This window comes from Solea senegalensis, linkage group LG12 (genome assembly GCF_019176455.1).
Source record: "Solea senegalensis isolate Sse05_10M linkage group LG12, IFAPA_SoseM_1, whole genome shotgun sequence".
In the NCBI taxonomy this organism is placed as follows: Eukaryota; Metazoa; Chordata; class Actinopteri; order Pleuronectiformes; family Soleidae; genus Solea; species Solea senegalensis.
The window spans coordinates 2,658,657-2,676,324 of record NC_058032.1 but is presented as its reverse complement, the minus strand read 5'-3'; the positions used below and the strand labels follow the sequence as shown (position 1 = coordinate 2,676,324).

Here is a 17,668-nt window from a genome sequence, read left to right as displayed (position 1 = left end):
TACTCAAAGTCCATCAATTTGTGATTATAAGTTGAATAAAGTAAGTTTTACTGGAAAAAAACAACAACTAATGGAGCAGATCTGGCAATTTGAGTCTATAAAGCAAGCAACTTGGACTATAGTAGTGGTTTCATCACTGATGCTGCATGTGATGTTTTAACAGAGGTAAAGCGTTTAGTCAGTCCAGGTTTTGGGCGGTAAACTGCACAAGGTCAACGTTGCAGTAACTACATCAGTGACACTTTTGCTTTAAGCTGTTGTGCTAACTGGTGACGGATCCGTTTTTCATTAAACCCTCTTAAAGTCCAGAGGCTTTGTCTGTTTTGTGAGAGCAGGTTTGTTGTGGAGGGTGAGACATGTGTGTTAAACTGACTCATCTTTTCTCAGGTACACAGTTGTCTTTGCTGGTTGTCTATTAAATATCAGATATTTTGTCCACCCCTGGTGTTAAGGATTACACGGCTGATTATACGGCATGATCTGTCAAACCTTAACTACACATTTGTAAACTTGTTTTAGCAGTTGTTTTGTTGAGTCCCTTGAAATATTAATGTCTGTCTCTGCCTTTACGCCAGCGCACCCTGGAAATAGGAATACATTGACGACTTTTATCATAATCCTCCTCAGCAGCTGTACTTCAAATCCATTCCCGTGTAGCTAACTCCCCGACTGAGCACATTTTACAGACATGACTTTTATTATCATTTTTATTGTAATTGAAGCTAATTGTAAATGTCTGGGTTTTGAGTACCACATTCATTGTTTTTTTTTTGCACGTTCAGTATTTGATTTAGTAATAATGTAATAACAGTTCTGCGGTGGCGGAGATGCCTTTAGTGCCACGGTGGCGAAAATGAGACCAGCTAATTGGGACAGCTATATATATTTCACAGGGTAAAACCTTCTCTTTGGAAGGTGAAAGTCAGAGCCAGAGTCACTGCTGCGACAGATTTAACATCGTCATGGTAATGAGCCGCTTTAGATTCTTCTGATCACCTCATACTGTGTAACGAGCGCCCATGCATTATAAATATACCACAAACTATCTAACCCTAAGTCAAGTCTATTAACAAAAGCAACCTAAGGGTTTTATTGACCTCAAATGCAGCAGGTAACATAAGCATAATTGGGCCTCACCTCGTTCCACTCATACACACATCCTGTATCATTTCAAATTAAAAGCCCCTAAAGCATTTCAGCATTCACACATATTTACTTCCAATAAAAGTGTAATTGAAGATGTATTGATGTAAAGGCAGGGCCGTGGCTGTCACGCTCCCGCTTCTTTTTTTTTTTATGTAAATCCCAAGTAATTTATGATCGTGGCAGTTTTTCTTGTGCAGAAAGTGCTGACATTATTTTAAAGACAGTACAGTAAAAAGGATCACGGCAGTTTGCTCTTCATCTTCAGAAAAGTGTGTATTCTTGTTCACAGGCTCTCATTTCTGTCACATTGCTGGTTTGTAGATGAAAGAATTAAACATTTTCAAAAGGGATTTAGTGCAAAACCAGCTCACACACTGATAACCAAACAAGGACAAATCACACACAAGCACATGCACACACACAACCAGTGTTATGTACTATGCACTATTGTGTGTAACAACAATGTTAGGATTACATATTCCCCAAATCACGAGTGTGTTTATCTTACCCAAACATTCCCCAGATTAAGGAAACTGGATTTTTTTTCCCCCCATTTAATCTTGTTCAACAGAAAAATGTAAAATTCACGCCACCGTTTACAGACTTAACACCTAAAATATTCAAACGCCGGTTTAGAGTTTTGCTTACGGTGCCAAATTAGGATGACCTCCTCAACACCAGGAAAAATAAAGTTACCCAGGCTTTAAGCTCTTTCTCTCTGCTCATGTGGGGATTTCTGAAAACTCCCTGGTTTCATTGAAAAGCAGTCAAATGTGACAGAGGCTTAATGGCTTTTTCCCCCCAACAATCCTCACTGTTTCTAGGAGTTACAGTTTGTGGCTGGCTTTTCTTCTGTAATTAAACATTTCTCAGTTCCTTCTTGAACGAGCACATGTTGATGTCTCACCCATTTGATAAAAAAACAAAACAAAACCTATTGCTCGTTATTCTTTTGTTGTCGCACTCCACAGCAAACGGAATCTTTGAACTGCGGTTGTATGGAGAAAATGATTATAGGTGATCATGTCTGGTAATAATAATGTGCTCAGATTATTTGTTCTGGCATAAACTGTGGCACAGTTGTGGGAATATCCAGTCTCTTAGCACAAGCTCAGAGAGTTTTAATCCGAGGCAGACTTTGAGAAAAAACAAATGTTAGCTTTCGTCGCCATCTTTGTTGGGCGTTGCAACAAGGAAATCAAGGACAGGTCGTCAAGTGTGACACAGAGGATATGGAATAATGGATATACAACATTTTTATATGGAATTATAATGTTGCAGCATTATTAGTATATTTCCATTATTTTTAATGAAAAAAATGGAACAGAAGAAAGATAAAATGTTTTTGAATAACCAGTCTTCTAGTTTTCAGAGCTGCTTATGGTGGCCATATTTTTATTTTTGCAGGAAACTTTAGACAAAAGGATATAAAATCTGGTCAGTTCAGGGTCATAAATGCACAGATCGGTGGTATCTTGTTGTGTTTTATTGTTGTAAAGAGAAGGGCTAATGAGGCTAAAGAGTGTATCACCGTTCAATATTTTAGGTTCATTCAAAAGTCAATACATCAATAACTGTGGCTGAAAATGTGCTGCAGGGAAAGTTATACTTCATTTACAAAGGATGAGGGTACGAGATGATCGAAGTATGTTATTTTGCTTCGTTAAAGTGATAAATCGGTTGTGATGTAAAGGGCAAATGATGCTGAACGGAGGTCGACCTGTGTGACCTATGGTCCGACGAATTAGCACAACATTTTCTAGTTTTTTTTCACTCATTTATCGTTTTCAATCGTGCGCGTCAGACTCTGCACAGTGCACTCAGCTACTAACCATGAACAGAGCGTCGTGACTTGTAACCTAACCCGATGTATCTGTGTCTTTGCTGAATTGTATAAAATCATTTTCCAGTGAGATTGAGACAGTTAACAGATGATACAGTTTCTGTTTGTCCCCATTTAAGATCAGTGAAGTCTGATCCCTCTGTGGCCAGGAACAGTGCCAGACACTGATGGATCACCATGAGTAAAAGTCGATGTGGCCGGTTGAGATTTTGGAAGCACATGAATATTGGCAGTAGATGAAACCTGGCCTTCCCTCCTCCTACGCTTATTTTGCCTTGTTGTTGATTATCTCTGCGTGTTCTGGAACTTTGAGGCATGAAAAGGCAGCAGAGGCTGAAGTATAGCCTCGAGGATGGGAAAGGCTGGCTTTTGATTAAAGGGTGAATGTTTTGAAGACTTCACACAGGATAGAAAACTCAAGTTTAAAGTAAATGGGTAACAAACTCTTTGACTCCAAGAAAAATCACCTTTTGTACATTGTGTCACTTGGTACACAACAGTTATAACATAATTGGTATGTAACAAAGTAAGGCCAAAACCTTGTTTCTTCTTATATGCCAAATTGTCTATATTTTGTCTTTATTATCCACAAATAGTTGGATGTGAGGATGTGGAAGTGAGGAATTAACAGAAGCATTACCAGTGTTATAACTGGGCCATTGTCTTTGCAGAAAAACTGAAACTTATCTACTTGAGACAGAATGACTATTCAACATCACTCCTCTGAAGTCTCTAAACCTGAGCTTTAGTCAAATTGAATTTCCTAAGGTTCATATTAGTTGTATAGTGTATAGTGTAGAATGTTAATTTGCCAAAAGACAACGTTTAATGAGCCTGTGTAAATAGTAACCCAACGTTTCATGAAGGAAACTGGTCTCTACTCAGCAGTACAAGAAAACGGCTGCAAGTACCAAATTGTCCAAATTGTCACATCCTAACACAAAGACTATAGAGCAAACCCTCAGTGTGAATTTGTTAACACCCTATCCTGACTCCCATGTTGCCAAAACCATAACAGACGTTCTTTCTACCCCCAAAATGTCTTAATGTTTTCAGTTTATCAAGGATTGTTGCCACTGCTGAAATGGCACGGAGCCTAAAGTGCTTACACCAATCCAGTTAATATCCAAGGTTTGGATTCCACTTCCTTTTGCCAGTTACATCTGTGGAGGAGGAGGAAATGACTCATTAGATGAATTACTTTGGAGGGGCACATATGTCCGAGTCAATAAGCCTGATTAACTTACATTTGATCAATACACATTTACAAGTAACATGCCAATCTGCTGACCCAGATACTGTGTTTGAGAAAAAGCCTGCAGTCGCAGGATTACTCCGACTTTTAGGGCTGTGTTTACCAGCAGTCCACAGTTCCAGTTCCTGGTCTCTGCATAATCAATGTTAGAGGCCAGCAAAGGTGCTGCATGTGCACAAGTATGGATCATGAATGATTGAACAAATGTGATTTCGCAGAGTCAACAGTATGACGGTGTGTAATGGAAATAAACCTGCCCTCGCACATGCTAGGTGCATATAGCAAATGTGATTGGTCGTCACACAGAGATTAGAATGATGTTCATCCTCAACCTAAGAACTCCCGCTCTTGTGATTTATATCATCTTTGCAGTAAAAGTCAGTGTAAAGTCTTGTTAAGTCAGCAATTTCATCGAGACAGTTCTCTTATTAAAATGAAAAGGAAACATAGCACAATATAAATACAAATAAACAAAGTAACGTACATGATAAGATGATACAATATAACGTAAGCAGATGACTTTTGTGTGATTATCACGTAGACAACTGGCGTCATTTAATGAATTTAATTCCAATATTCTTTGACAACCCTGGCCCAGAGGCTGAGAGATAGTAAAAACATGTATATAGAGAATCAATATGAAAATGGATGATTGCAGTTACACTGTGCACTTATTGTTTATTTCAGCGTATGTTGCAAACTGTGATTAGGTCAGGTAGATAAGAATTGGTGAGAGTGCAGCATGTCAGTTAACTACAGTGGCCTTCACATTCTACAGAGGATGTTGTTTGTCTTTGTTATTAAAAGTAATAAGCTTCCGCTTCAAAAATCAAGTCGCATGCTTCTGCTTGCTGTGTCCCTTTAGGGTTGTAGAGAGATATGAATGCTTAATGCTTTAAAACGGTCAGTCAAATGCGGTTTAATGTGGTTATACACTTGTACGAACATACCGATGGCTAATATGTCCAATTTTTCCTAAATGAAGCATACTGGAACTTTATGCAGCATAAATGTACAATGGAGATATCTGAGCACTATCCCATAGCATTCCACATATGCTCATCCCCATGTTTTTCATATGAGAAGCCTGGAATGGTTTTCTCAGTGGAGAAGTTAAAAAGAAGACATGGTATAGGCACTGATGAATATTCTATATGAAGAATGAATGTACCGCTCTGGTGAATTTCTCAATGCCACTTATTTTCACGGCGTCTCATAAAAGTTTTACCTAGCGACTGGTGTTCAGTGGATCTGTTACTGTTGAGTGCAAGCATTCCCTGTGCAGACGTTACAGGAAGCTCTTCCATTAATCAGCGGAAACCGAAACTGGAAAAAGATGTCCCTCAACAGCTGTATGTTGCACTAATGTGCACTAAAGGACGGCAATGAAGGTCTTGCATGCGTGCATTGTTGTGAGTTATGGCGAGTGTGTTGAGACCTTCACACTCTAACGCATCCTAACTCTGTCCTCTGCTTCAGTCTGTTCACAGTTCTCGAGAGGAGTGTACGCCATTTTTGGATTCTACGACAAAAAGTCCGTCAACACCATCACGTCATTTTGTGGGACGCTCCATGTCTCCTTCATCACGCCCAGCTTCCCTCTGGACGGGAATCAGCAGTTCATCATCCAAATGAGGCCCGATATCAAGGGGCCCCTCCTCAGTCTTATCGAGTACTACAAGTGGGACAAGTTTGCCTACCTGTACGACAGCGATCGAGGTAAGATGCTAACACATGATACTTTCGAAAGACTTATTCTTTATTCCATTGTTGAGATGTTTAGCTTGACGACTGAACTGGGAGACTATGGCTGAAATGGCTTATAATAACTTTATTATAAAGATGTAATATATATGCAGTTGAATATTGAACATTTTAAAGACTTGTTGAGGTTGACGTCGTCTGAGTAGTCACATGATGCCTCACAATCAAACGGTCACACATACAAGGATGGATCCCGACTGGTGATTCTCTGGTCAGTGTTAACAACCATCTGTCTGTGATGGAACTGCCTTCATCAGTCTGCTCATTAAAACACACGCACAGCAATGTTCTCCCTTTTTATGGGCTGTACGTGCGCACCTGTAATTACAATCCTGGATAAGATCAGAGTATGAATTTCTGCAAGGAAGTCAAAACTGAAAAATGATCCCATCTGTGAATCTAATATCCAGACTTATTATATTCAAATCTATTCTTTTTCTACTCTCTGATCCCCTACATCGATGATTATTCTATTCAACACTGATAATGCTGAATAATGTTAGATTTTTTTTAGCGCAGCTTTCTCTTCATTGTTGGCATTGTTAGACAACGGATTGCACTGCTTTTTCTTTTTAGAGAAACTGACAGAATGTCTGCATATCACGGACTGTAAATCATTCCATAAAAAAAAAGGCAACACAGTTGTTTCCTCTGTGTGATCGCACTTTGCTTTGTCATTCTAAGTCATACCATTGTCTGCTAATTAAGATCTGGTGACGTGTACCCTCGGAGGATAACGCTGCCTCCTGCAGCACAGAGGGACTATCTGGGGCTTAAAAGGAAGATCTCCTGCTCAGATAGCGTTTCTTTCTATTTTAATACGGTTACTGCAATGAAAGAATATAATTAAGACCTCACCAGAATCTAGTTACAGTGGAATCATAGTATCAACTCCTATCTTCTTGCCTAACAAAGGGATGTTTGGCTTTCACGTTAAATACTTAAGTACCTCCCCTTTTTTAGGCTCCAGTTATAAAAGGAAAACCATTGACGGTTTTTATTGTTATCTTGTAGGAAAGGGGAGCTTTGGTATCACTTAAGAAAGTAATGTGTGAAAAGACTGAATGATACAGTACCTGGTACCATAATCTTCTTCCATTCCCCCCACGTTTGTTTCTCTCGTATTGCCTTACAGAGGGATGCTTTGGGCTGCTTTTTATGCAAACACAAAGAGTTGGATATGGATTGCATAACAAATAATATCAAACCTGAATGATACCTTGTGAATTCCCAACAAGAATATTTAAATAAGGTTAATGGGAGTGAGTAATGCACTAGTGTTTTAGACAGTGTAGTGCCAAAACTCTCTGCCTACACATACACATACACAATTTCCCCCTCTCATTTACATACTCCTCAGCCATCTATAGTACATCCCCCCACCACCGTCACCAGCCCCACATCTTCATCCAAGCTAAGTCTGCTCTGCTACCTCTGACTGACAGCTCAGTCTTCTCAGAGATCAGGTACCAGGTTTCCACCAGCTGGCTCCGACTGTCCTCATGCTGACCCGCTGTCGCTACTGTACGTTCGCGATGGCACTTAAGAGTCTGTCGTGCATATTTCATCATCGCATGACTGTCTAATTAGGTCAGTGTGATCCACCACTCATTCCCATGGCAACCAAAGTGTGGAGAGAGATGGAGAGAAAGGGAGATTGTCAGTGACTGAGCAGGTTGGTTAATGATGCAGGGATGTGGGGGTGGATGTCTTAGGAGAGGAGCAGATAGAGTTGTCAGTCTGTCAGTTAAGTAATGTCGAGGCGAGTAAGGAAAGGGTTAAGTCACCTCCCACTTTCAAGACCAATGGACGTAGAGGAAAAATCTGTCAACAACCATGCTTGTAGTAGTTTTCTAGATCAGATGGGGGGGGGGGTATCTTGTAATGGCATCCAATGACTTTTGCCCCAGGGAGCTCTGTGGAGGAAGTCGCTTAAAATGGAAGCGACAGTTGAATGGAAAGACAGCTGCTTTTCAGTGGCTGTCATGTTTGGTGTACATATGTAGATATGTAGTCTTGCCAATAGTCAGCTTCACCCTGTAAGGACTCCCATAACTACAGGTTTAACGGTGAATATTGAATATTACATTCATCAAGTGGTACTCAAAGATCTATAGTGTTTTTACAGCTTGTTTCCACTGAGCCAGAGTAGCTGTTCATAGAATCATTTATCGTCTCTAGAACAGCAAGTTACACCCAAAACTGTGAGCACATTTTACTGACTGTACATTAGGCAGCTAAAATGTAATTTAAGTTAACGAATGTCAAAACATCAGGGCCACACAATAGGTAATAAGCAAATAGCCCTTATTCCTAATGGCTAAAATGATTTGCTGATTTAAATTATTTAACTCAAATGTGGAAATGTTGTTCCTCATTTTACATTACATAAATAAATAATTAAAGCCTATAACTACAGCACTTACCAATTTATTTTAGGTATTATGTTGCAATTATGCAGGAAGTGGACAAGTAGCCTTCCCCTGCGGGAATAATGTTGCAGAAAACGTTGAGTTATAGAAAACAATATGTTAAAGCAAAGGGATTATGGCTAAAGTGGAGCTCCATTTACCCAACTGCTTCGCTCTATGCATTATTTATGAGCATCCCTCTTGCCTCATTTGAAAAGTTTTGCATAATATTATGCAAATGCTGAGACATACATCAATTCATTGAGATGTTTTTTGATCACTGAGCATGAAGTTGAACTTTTACAGTAAATGCCAGACGCATGTGTGATCACTGAAAGAGAAGAAATAATCTCCTGCACTTGCTAAACTGTTCCCATCCCATATGAACAACTCCTCTCTTTTGTCGACTACCTGAATAACACAATGTTTCACTGCAAAGTCGTTCATGTCTCCTTATTCTCCAGTGACCCTTTAAATCTAGGGCAATGTAAAGGTAAATGTGAGGTCATTTTGCATCCTTGCTCTCCAGTGTCGTGGTATTTCTGTGTCTGTTCGAATATGACATAATGTGCTTCTGCCGAAACAGAGGCGATAATAAAGCAGGTGTGTCTCTAACTCAGTGGAGCCGACTCTCAAGTTGTGTTATTGTAAAGTTGTATAAGGTTCATTACAGAGTTGGACAAGTAATGTCATGATTGATATGCAGCAGACTGTAGAAAGTGTGTCATTACAGGAGGTATAGGGCGATGCATCATTTGGTAATATCTGCTAATAAGTAAGTATGACATTCTGACATCATGCAATACAAGTGATTGATTGCACATGTCAAACACTTTGCCCACACATTCTTTATTAACTTCATCTATTGTATGTTTGACATTTTCAATCATAGTTGGGTCAATACCATCATTTACCTAAAGAAGAATAAATAAAATGTTGATATGAATATTGTCTGGCCTACTTGAGCACAAATGTTTTTTGTTTCTTTCATTTGAACTAAAAAGCTATGAGTATTAATGTAAAGCTGGAAAGCAAGCTACTTGAAATCACGGACGTCTTGTGCATTGCGTTGCAGTAGACACGACGACAGCTTCACCCCATGTTCATCTCCGAGTCAGTTATCAAAAACATAATTCAATGCAGAATCAACATTCACCTTAATCATCTGCTGATGCCCCTGCATTACAGTCATTCACAAATCACTCTCACTTCCAATTATCTCATTTAATAAGCATTGATCAAACAATCACATTTAACCAGAGCACAATGACCTTACTGTAATTATGATGTACGGCACATTCAGATAAAACTGCAAGCCACCGTTTTCCTCCACACATCATAAAACCACCCAAGTGTTGCATGAAATTGATTACATCTGTAATTCACTTCGCTGTGGTAAGGCGAAATGAAACACTCAAACCCTTTTATCAAACCACGCTCTAACTGCCCTCTGCAGACCAGGGATCAATAATAGCACAGATTCAGCCGTGAAACTAGATAGAGAGGGTGATAGGAATAAAAGTAATGGATTTGCATGGAGACGGACTGCACTTTCGAATGATGGACACCTGCTATGTGTTGTATAACTTTCTGAGTACAAACATTGCTTGATAAAGCAATGTTGATAAAACTTAATTAGTTACACACCATTTTCAATTAATGCCCCCCGCGAAAACTTCCAGTCACCGCCATGTAACCACACAACTTCAATATGTTCATCATGAAATGTCCCTATGGATATAATTGAGAAGACAAGTGGGGGTTTGACAGTTGAACTACAGGTGTGACATGAGAATAAAATCCTGACACTTTTTTCCCCCCCAGACCATTTTGGTCACTCAACACTTTGCAAAGTGCCACTTACAAAGTAGCTTACAAATGTCTACTTAAGTCCTTGTTCTGTTTTCGAATGCATTACATTAGGTTTGGTAAGTTGTTACAGAACTGGTGTCATGTCCAGGATGTACCTCACTGGTAGACCATAGATCTTACATAGTACTATATAGTAATATGTATATATATATATATATATATATATATATATATATATATATATATATATATATATATATATGTGATATTTCCACCAGTGGTGACTCAGTTTGAATGAACCCCAATGAGAAAATTTGCCCATTTCTCACTTGATTTATAATGTCAGTAAACGTTTTCCTGTGGAGTTAATGGTCTCAATTACTACGGTCAGGTCAATAAAACATGGCACATATGATTGGTGTGATTAACAGCTTGTATTGTCAAGGAGGTGCCTGATTGCAGGTGACGTCTGTGAACTTCCACTTACAGAACCTCAACACAATTTGTGGAGGCACTTGTTGGCGTGGTGGCTTGGTGGATAGTTATCATATTTTTCAGAGATGTTCAAACCTTCTGTTTGTCCACATCTAGTGCTTTTACCTTGAAACTGTTCGTTACACATTTTAACGAGTATGAAGATGATGACCTTATGTACTGTGATGAAATAAATTGTTCAGAAATTGGCAAAATTGCATGCAACACTGGAGTCACAAAGTAGCAGTAGAAAACGCTGCAGTCAAGTGAATAGTGAAAAGACTCACTTTTCGCCCACATGTTGGTCAGGGTCATGCCAGCACACCCGTGACTCATCTTGATGAGACACCAAGTTCCTGTAAAAACCTCCTCCTCAGTTTGAAGAAGAAGAAGAAAGAGGCCAATCTACAACAAAAAAGTGTTCATCCATGTGTCTTCATTTGCACTTTGCATTTAATTCCACCTTTCCTCCTCCCTCAGGCTTGACAACCCTACAGGTTGTTTTGGACACAGCGGCAGAGAAGAAGTGGCAGGTAACAGCCATCAACGTCGGCAACCTGAAAGATGAGAGAAAAGACGAGGCTTACCGCTCACTCTTCCAAGACCTGGAGAACAAGAAGGAGAGGAGGGTGATCCTGGACTGTGAACAGGACAAAGTAAAAGACATCATGGACCAGGTACAGTGTAAAGTAGTCCATTTGTTTTTCTGGTCATGATAGGCGTCATCATTTTAATGTTGTTTGTGGATTTAGTTTTCTTGATTGGAAGAATTAGCTTGGCTCAAAACAAACATGTTATAACCCTATAATGGTTTCATTCAGTTCTCAAAGGTGTGTAGTGCAGAGAAATTAAATACTATAGCATTGTTTGCGTGCCTGATATTGTGCCCTCATGTCATGTTAACCCAAGAGGTTAAAACAGACTAGGTGTTTTAGTAGTTTCAGCAGAAGTGTCTCATCTACCGACTGAGACTGAACTACTTTTATTGAAAACACACCAAATGTGATGCTGGTTTTTGTGTTTTCTATTGTGTTTGAGTCCAGCCAAATAAGATACGACACAGCATGTGAAAGAATGACGACATAACCTTGGACTGTGACATGAACAGTCAAACATGCACAAAAAAGAAGAATTGTAAAAATCAGTCAATTCAATTATTTCCCACACAGAAATATCTACACACAAATAAAGTGTATGTTTATTCAGCCTTAAATGTAATTAATTAGGTTAAAAGTCTCTGTAGGGTTCCAAAAATATATTTACAGAAGATCCACATGGAATCGACAGGCTAACAGATGTAGATGGGCACTGTAACAATTAACCTAATTGTTCATTTGGGATGTAAACAAAACTGCAATTAAGTGCAAAACAGGTTATTTTTAACTCCACCTCATACCCACGGGAGAGACTTATCAATAAACATTTAGAGCATACCAACATCTGTTTAACTGAATGCTGATTTAAATCAGTGGCTGCAGCTGCTGTGCTATAGTTTATCTGGGAAAATACAGATGATTTTTTTTTTTATTTCAAAGATATTTACATACCAAATACAGGGCATTATTATTCAAATATTCTTCTAGTAGCAGCCCTGACAAACGGAGGTGCCACTCAAGCCGTGGGATTAGTTTCAGGTGTGTCATTTATGTTAGGTAGTGAAATGGAATATAGCTGAGATATTTCTCTCATTTTCTTCCTTTTTGTCTGTCGCTCTACTGATAAGGAAAGTGGTTATGAAATTGGATATCTCTGTTTAGCAGCATTTGTGACTGTGAATACCACAGGATTTTTATTCAGCGATAATGGCGGCAGCTGTCAGCCATGAGATCGACAAATTATAACGTCTCAATATAACAGATTTGGATATGTGCCTGGATATTTTAATGTTTTTGACCGTTACATTTCTTTAAATGTCACATCCTTGGTCCATAAAAGCATCAAATGGGGTTCATAACTTTTTATGAAGTGTCTTGTTTGATTAAGACTTGTTTGTGTCTCTCGTAAATACAGGTCATCACAATTGGCAGACATGTTAAAGGCTACCACTACATTATAGCCAATCTGGTAAGTTTAAAATGCATGAACACAAATTATGTTTCATTTATTGGTATGTAATTATCATTAAGACAATAAATTGTACATTTTTTGTGTTTTCAGGGTTTCATTGATGGAGATCTGTCAAAAATCCAATATGGTGGTGCCAACGTGTCAGGCTTTCAGATTGTTGACTTTGAGGATCCTTTGGTGTCCAAGTTTGACCAGAGATGGGAGGCCCTGGAGGAAAAGGAGTATCCTGGTGCTGACAGTAAAATTAGGGTGAGTTCAAGCACATAAACCTGAGATCAGTAAGTACTTCAATGTGCCTCGATTGTGTTTGTAACTCCCATGAACATAGTGTGTACATTATTGTTATACTCTTAAAAGTCCATCCATCCGTCCATTTTCAGTCGCTCTTTCCTCCACTTGAGGGTCGATTGACAGTTCACACCTCCCACTCCCAGAGTCTGTTGTTCTACTTTTTATTTCTCCAAAATAATAATCCCAGACACATAGTATTCTCTCTCGTTTAAAATGAGATGGCAAAATAATGAGGAGGATAATGAGCAGGAGAAGTAAGTGGTGCTCTGTGTCTGTGGTTCACAACTTTTTTTCTCAAACTGCCTCATGTTTGTCATCTTCACTTTTAGGAGTGGAGGTTATAGTTTTTTCAGTCAATTAATTTGTCCCTAAAGACTAAAGATCTAGGCGAAGGCTCCATATCTCATCCGAGGCACAGACTTGACTGTTCCTGCGTTGATTGCTTGAAATAATGGCAGCAGTCAAGTCAAGTCACAATGTCACCTGCAAAACATCTTATTCTTGCTTTGTGAGACCCCACAGATTTAGTGTTTTTGCTCAAATGGAGGGTTCGCCGAACCACTGTATCTGTGGCTCTCGTACATATATCATATCAATTCCTGCTGTATACCTTTGTTTGTTTTTTTGGAAAGACTTTATTGTCACAGTGGTCCATTTTCTGTGGAATCCACATTGTCTGCGGTATAAAGAAGGTACACACATTCAGACATACTAAAATACAACAAATCATACTTACAATTATACTCACTAAGGATTAAGTACTGCATATGAAATGAACTCTGAGGGAATTTGTAACCCAGTGCAAACGGGGAAACCTCATTGATGCATTTAATACTTTGGTTTGGGCAGCACTGATCAGAAAAACTGTTATGTTGGTCTTTTCATGGTGTTTGTTGTTCTCAACATTATTGGCACTGAGTTCCAACAATCCTCTCCCATCGTTCTGTTCTAGTACACGTCCGCATTGACCTACGACTCCGTGCAAGTGATGACCGAGGCTTTCCGCTACCTGCACAAGCAACGCATTGACTTCACCCGGCGGGCCAACAACGGTGACTGTCTGGCGAACCCTGCTGTGCCCTGGGCTCAGGGTGTGGAGATTGAGCGGGCACTGAAACAGGTAACACACAGACCATGCACAGATCAAGACTTATCGCCACGGTAACTGAAAATCTTCCACAAAGACATGCCCAAATGCCCACAAAGACAGAGAGTACTTCACAGAGTTCCACTGAAGACTTTTCGCGATGCATGCGCATGCACACTGTTATACTCACAGCTGCTCTTCAGAGGGTAACACACTGTCCTCTGAGCTTTGATGCAAGGCAAAATTAGCTTCACTCCTGCTGAGAAATGAAGCCTGACAGCAGAGCCAAAGTGGATTTTTTTGTTTTTCTTTGAGGTTTTTCAGATTGTAGCTGCAGATTCTAAACTTGAAATAAAAAATGAAAAAGTGTAGCAAAGTTAAGCCTTTTAAGCCAAGAACAACTCAAAACAAATGTCAATAAAATCTCTGACCTTTGGGTATTCTGAAAACTTTTGCTCTCCTACAGGCATGTGAATCAGACTCTGATTCGTGTTGAGTTAACAGTTTGGCCCTGTTCTCAACAAAATAGGAAAGTATTGGATCTCTGGTGGGAGACAGTTATGGATAATATCTGGTACCTGGTGCTTTTTTTAGTACCTGCTCTGGCGAGGTTCCAAGTGAGATGAGTGATACCAAAATGGTGACGTCGACAGACTGCCAGCCACTGATTGGTCAGAGTGTCATGAGCACGGCATCCAACTCAGGAATCAAACTGTACTGTAGGTCAGTTCAAAAGTCTTAAAAATCCTGAAAACATGCGTTAATCTCCAACATTTAGCAAGGACCAAAGTGATGGTGACTAGCATATTGTATCTGTGTGGATTATTGATGTGGAATGAATCAGTTGTGAGTAGATAGAGTGTGGTTTGGAGTGCTGTGTCTCATTTTGTGAGAGATCTGTGGAGCTTTGACAAAGTAGTGTATACATGTAGTCTTTCATTTGTGGTTAGGGTTGAATGAAATGTAGCCAAAGTTTATCAAAATGTGTTGACACATTTTGGAAAAACTGAAATAATCCCAAATGTAAATAACCCTTACATCCTTATTGCCTCATTACAGCCAATAGAAATGACTAAGACACATATCCCAAGATTGTTAAAGTGGGGTGAACTGAGCAGGTGTGTGATGTCGTGCTGCTTACTTAAATGCTTTAAAGGAAATTAGGACGATTATGGGCTGCTGGTTGTCTTTATTGATCACCTCTTCACAGTTGGCATTCAATAAGCGTCCAGGTTAGAATAATGTCACGATTTCTTTTGATTGATCACGCCACGCTGTTCCCACTGTTCCTGGAATACACTCACTCTTTAAGAAGCTGCTGTAGCAAAAGAGACAGTGTTCGATAGTATGGAGCATATTTTTTGTCGTCATTTGCTGTTAATCTCCTTCCCTTCTGGTAACATTCACATTTTCTTCCTCTGAGGTTCGGGTGGAAGGCCTGACAGGGAACATCCAGTTTGATCAACATGGCAAGAGAGTGAACTACTCAGTGAACGTCATGGAGTTAAAGACCAATGGTCCGGTAAAGGTAAGTAACTGATGAACCTCTTGTATGCAACAAAGTTTAACAGAGGATGGTTTTGAATTGCAAATGTCGTCAACATCAATGATTTTTTTGTGTGTTTGTTTTCTTGTTCTTTCTTATACTAACAGATCGGGTACTGGAATGAGGTGGACAGAATGGCTGTAACCAAATCAGACGTCTTTGCAAATGAATCGACAGGAATGGAAAACAAAACTGTGATTGTCACCACCATCTTGGTAAATACTCTAATCTATGATTGCATACCATACTTAAGCAATCCTCTTAAGAATTGTGCGTTTAGATTGGCAGCCAGGATGATACCATGGCTTCTTATTTCTTCAAAGAGTGTATGCTTTTGTTTAGAACCCCCCATGTATTCATAATGATCTGTCAGCCCAGTGTGAAACCTGTTCCTTTGAAGCTGCTTTGACTCTTTTGTTATTCAAACCTCCTGTGCTGAACAATGTTTTCTTGCCTTCTACTCTGTCCTCCAGGAAGCTCCGTATGTAATGCTGAAAAAGAATGCTGACCTTTTTGTAGACAATGAACGCTACGAGGGTTACTGTGTAGATCTGGCTGCGGAGATAGCCAAACACTGTGGCTTCAAATATCAACTGAAAATAGTGGGGGATGGGAAATATGGAGCCAGAGATGCAGAGACCAAAATCTGGAATGGGATGGTTGGAGAGTTGGTGTACGGGGTGAGTTTTTGATTGATTCAAGGCTGTTTTGACATATTAAGTAACCGATCTTATTTTAGTTACTGAGTTTGTTTTCCTGTCTTTTTGTTGTTGTAGAAAGCAGATATCGCTGTGGCTCCTCTGACGATCACTTTGGTGCGAGAGGAGGTCATCGACTTCTCCAAACCCTTTATGTCTCTTGGAATCTCCATCATGATCAAGAAGCCTCAAAAATCAAAGCCAGGAGTTTTCTCTTTCCTGGACCCACTTGCCTATGAGATCTGGATGTGTATCGTTTTTGCCTACATCGGTGTCAGTGTCGTGCTGTTCCTCGTAAGCCGATTCAGCCCATATGAGTGGCACACCGAGGAGTACGAGGACGGGCAAATCCAGACTAATGAGTCCACCAACGAGTTTGGCATATTCAACAGCCTGTGGTTTTCTCTCGGAGCCTTCATGCGACAAGGCTGTGACATCTCACCTAGGTAGGTCAAAAACAAAATCTACAATCATGATGCTGAATCTTCATGGGTTATTACTTGGAATTCAAATATGTGAAGATGTTTTTTTTTGCACCTTCAGTTAACAAATTGTGATTTTACCCACAATAGTATTGATTGATGGCAGTGTTGGACACTCTGCAGGTTATACACTTGTTTTCTTGGTGTTGACAAAGAACAGCTTTAGCCAGGTTTGACAATACAGCTGATCCTCGAAATCCAATAACCTAAAATGTCCACTATACGTTCAATAAACCTTTCTGACTTAGTTATATCTTTGTTATCTTCTTATTACTGGCAAAACATTGAGGTTCAGTTTTGCATTGCTCCGAGGCAAATTCTGTTTGTGATGTGGGGCTTTGTAAATGAAATTGACTTGACGAGACTTGGGAAGTAAGTTAGTAGAAACACATCAGTATGCAACTCAGGAGTCAGATATATGTACTTGTGTGTATATACATATATATATATATATATATATATATACAGTATATATATATGTATATATACTGTTTATAAATGCGGTGGACATGTTGCTGTCGTTTGGTTTTTCGTCACATTCAGGCACATTATTAAAACTCTACAGAATGGACCTTTTCCAAAATTACAACATAGTTTTGGTATGTGTAATCAAATCAATGCTTTTCCTTTGTCTTATTACGAAGTCTGATGTGGTAATGTGTCGCGTCAACCCAGAGCAAAGGGTTCATCTCACCAAAGACAAAATGCCTTTGCTGATACCACAGACAGACACGATGAAATTAAAAGTTGTGCTTCTCTTCCTGTCTTTCATTCAACAGATCTCTGTCTGGG

General features: G+C 39.5%; 1 protein-coding gene across 4 annotated transcripts in view; it reads left to right on the top strand.

Moving 5' to 3' along the window:
- gria2b (glutamate receptor, ionotropic, AMPA 2b) overlaps positions 1-17,668 on the top strand; it is a 38,547-nt gene that overhangs the window by 13,889 nt on the left and 6,990 nt on the right. For all 4 annotated transcript variants that reach the window (XR_006361404.1, XM_044039812.1, XM_044039813.1 and 1 more), the window contains 10 exons: positions 5,724-5,963; positions 11,186-11,382; positions 12,716-12,769; positions 12,863-13,021; positions 14,016-14,183; positions 15,574-15,678; positions 15,804-15,911; positions 16,170-16,376; positions 16,473-16,840; positions 17,656-17,668. The exon at positions 17,656-17,668 is cut by the window's right edge and continues 186 nt beyond it. Coding sequence is in view for 3 of the 4 variants with exons in the window: in XM_044039812.1 (XP_043895747.1) it covers positions 5,724-5,963; positions 11,186-11,382; positions 12,716-12,769; positions 12,863-13,021; positions 14,016-14,183; positions 15,574-15,678; positions 15,804-15,911; positions 16,170-16,376; positions 16,473-16,840; positions 17,656-17,668 (1,619 nt within the window). In the remaining variant the exon portion in view is untranslated. The remainder of the gene's footprint in view (positions 1-5,723; positions 5,964-11,185; positions 11,383-12,715; positions 12,770-12,862; positions 13,022-14,015; positions 14,184-15,573; positions 15,679-15,803; positions 15,912-16,169; positions 16,377-16,472; positions 16,841-17,655) is intronic.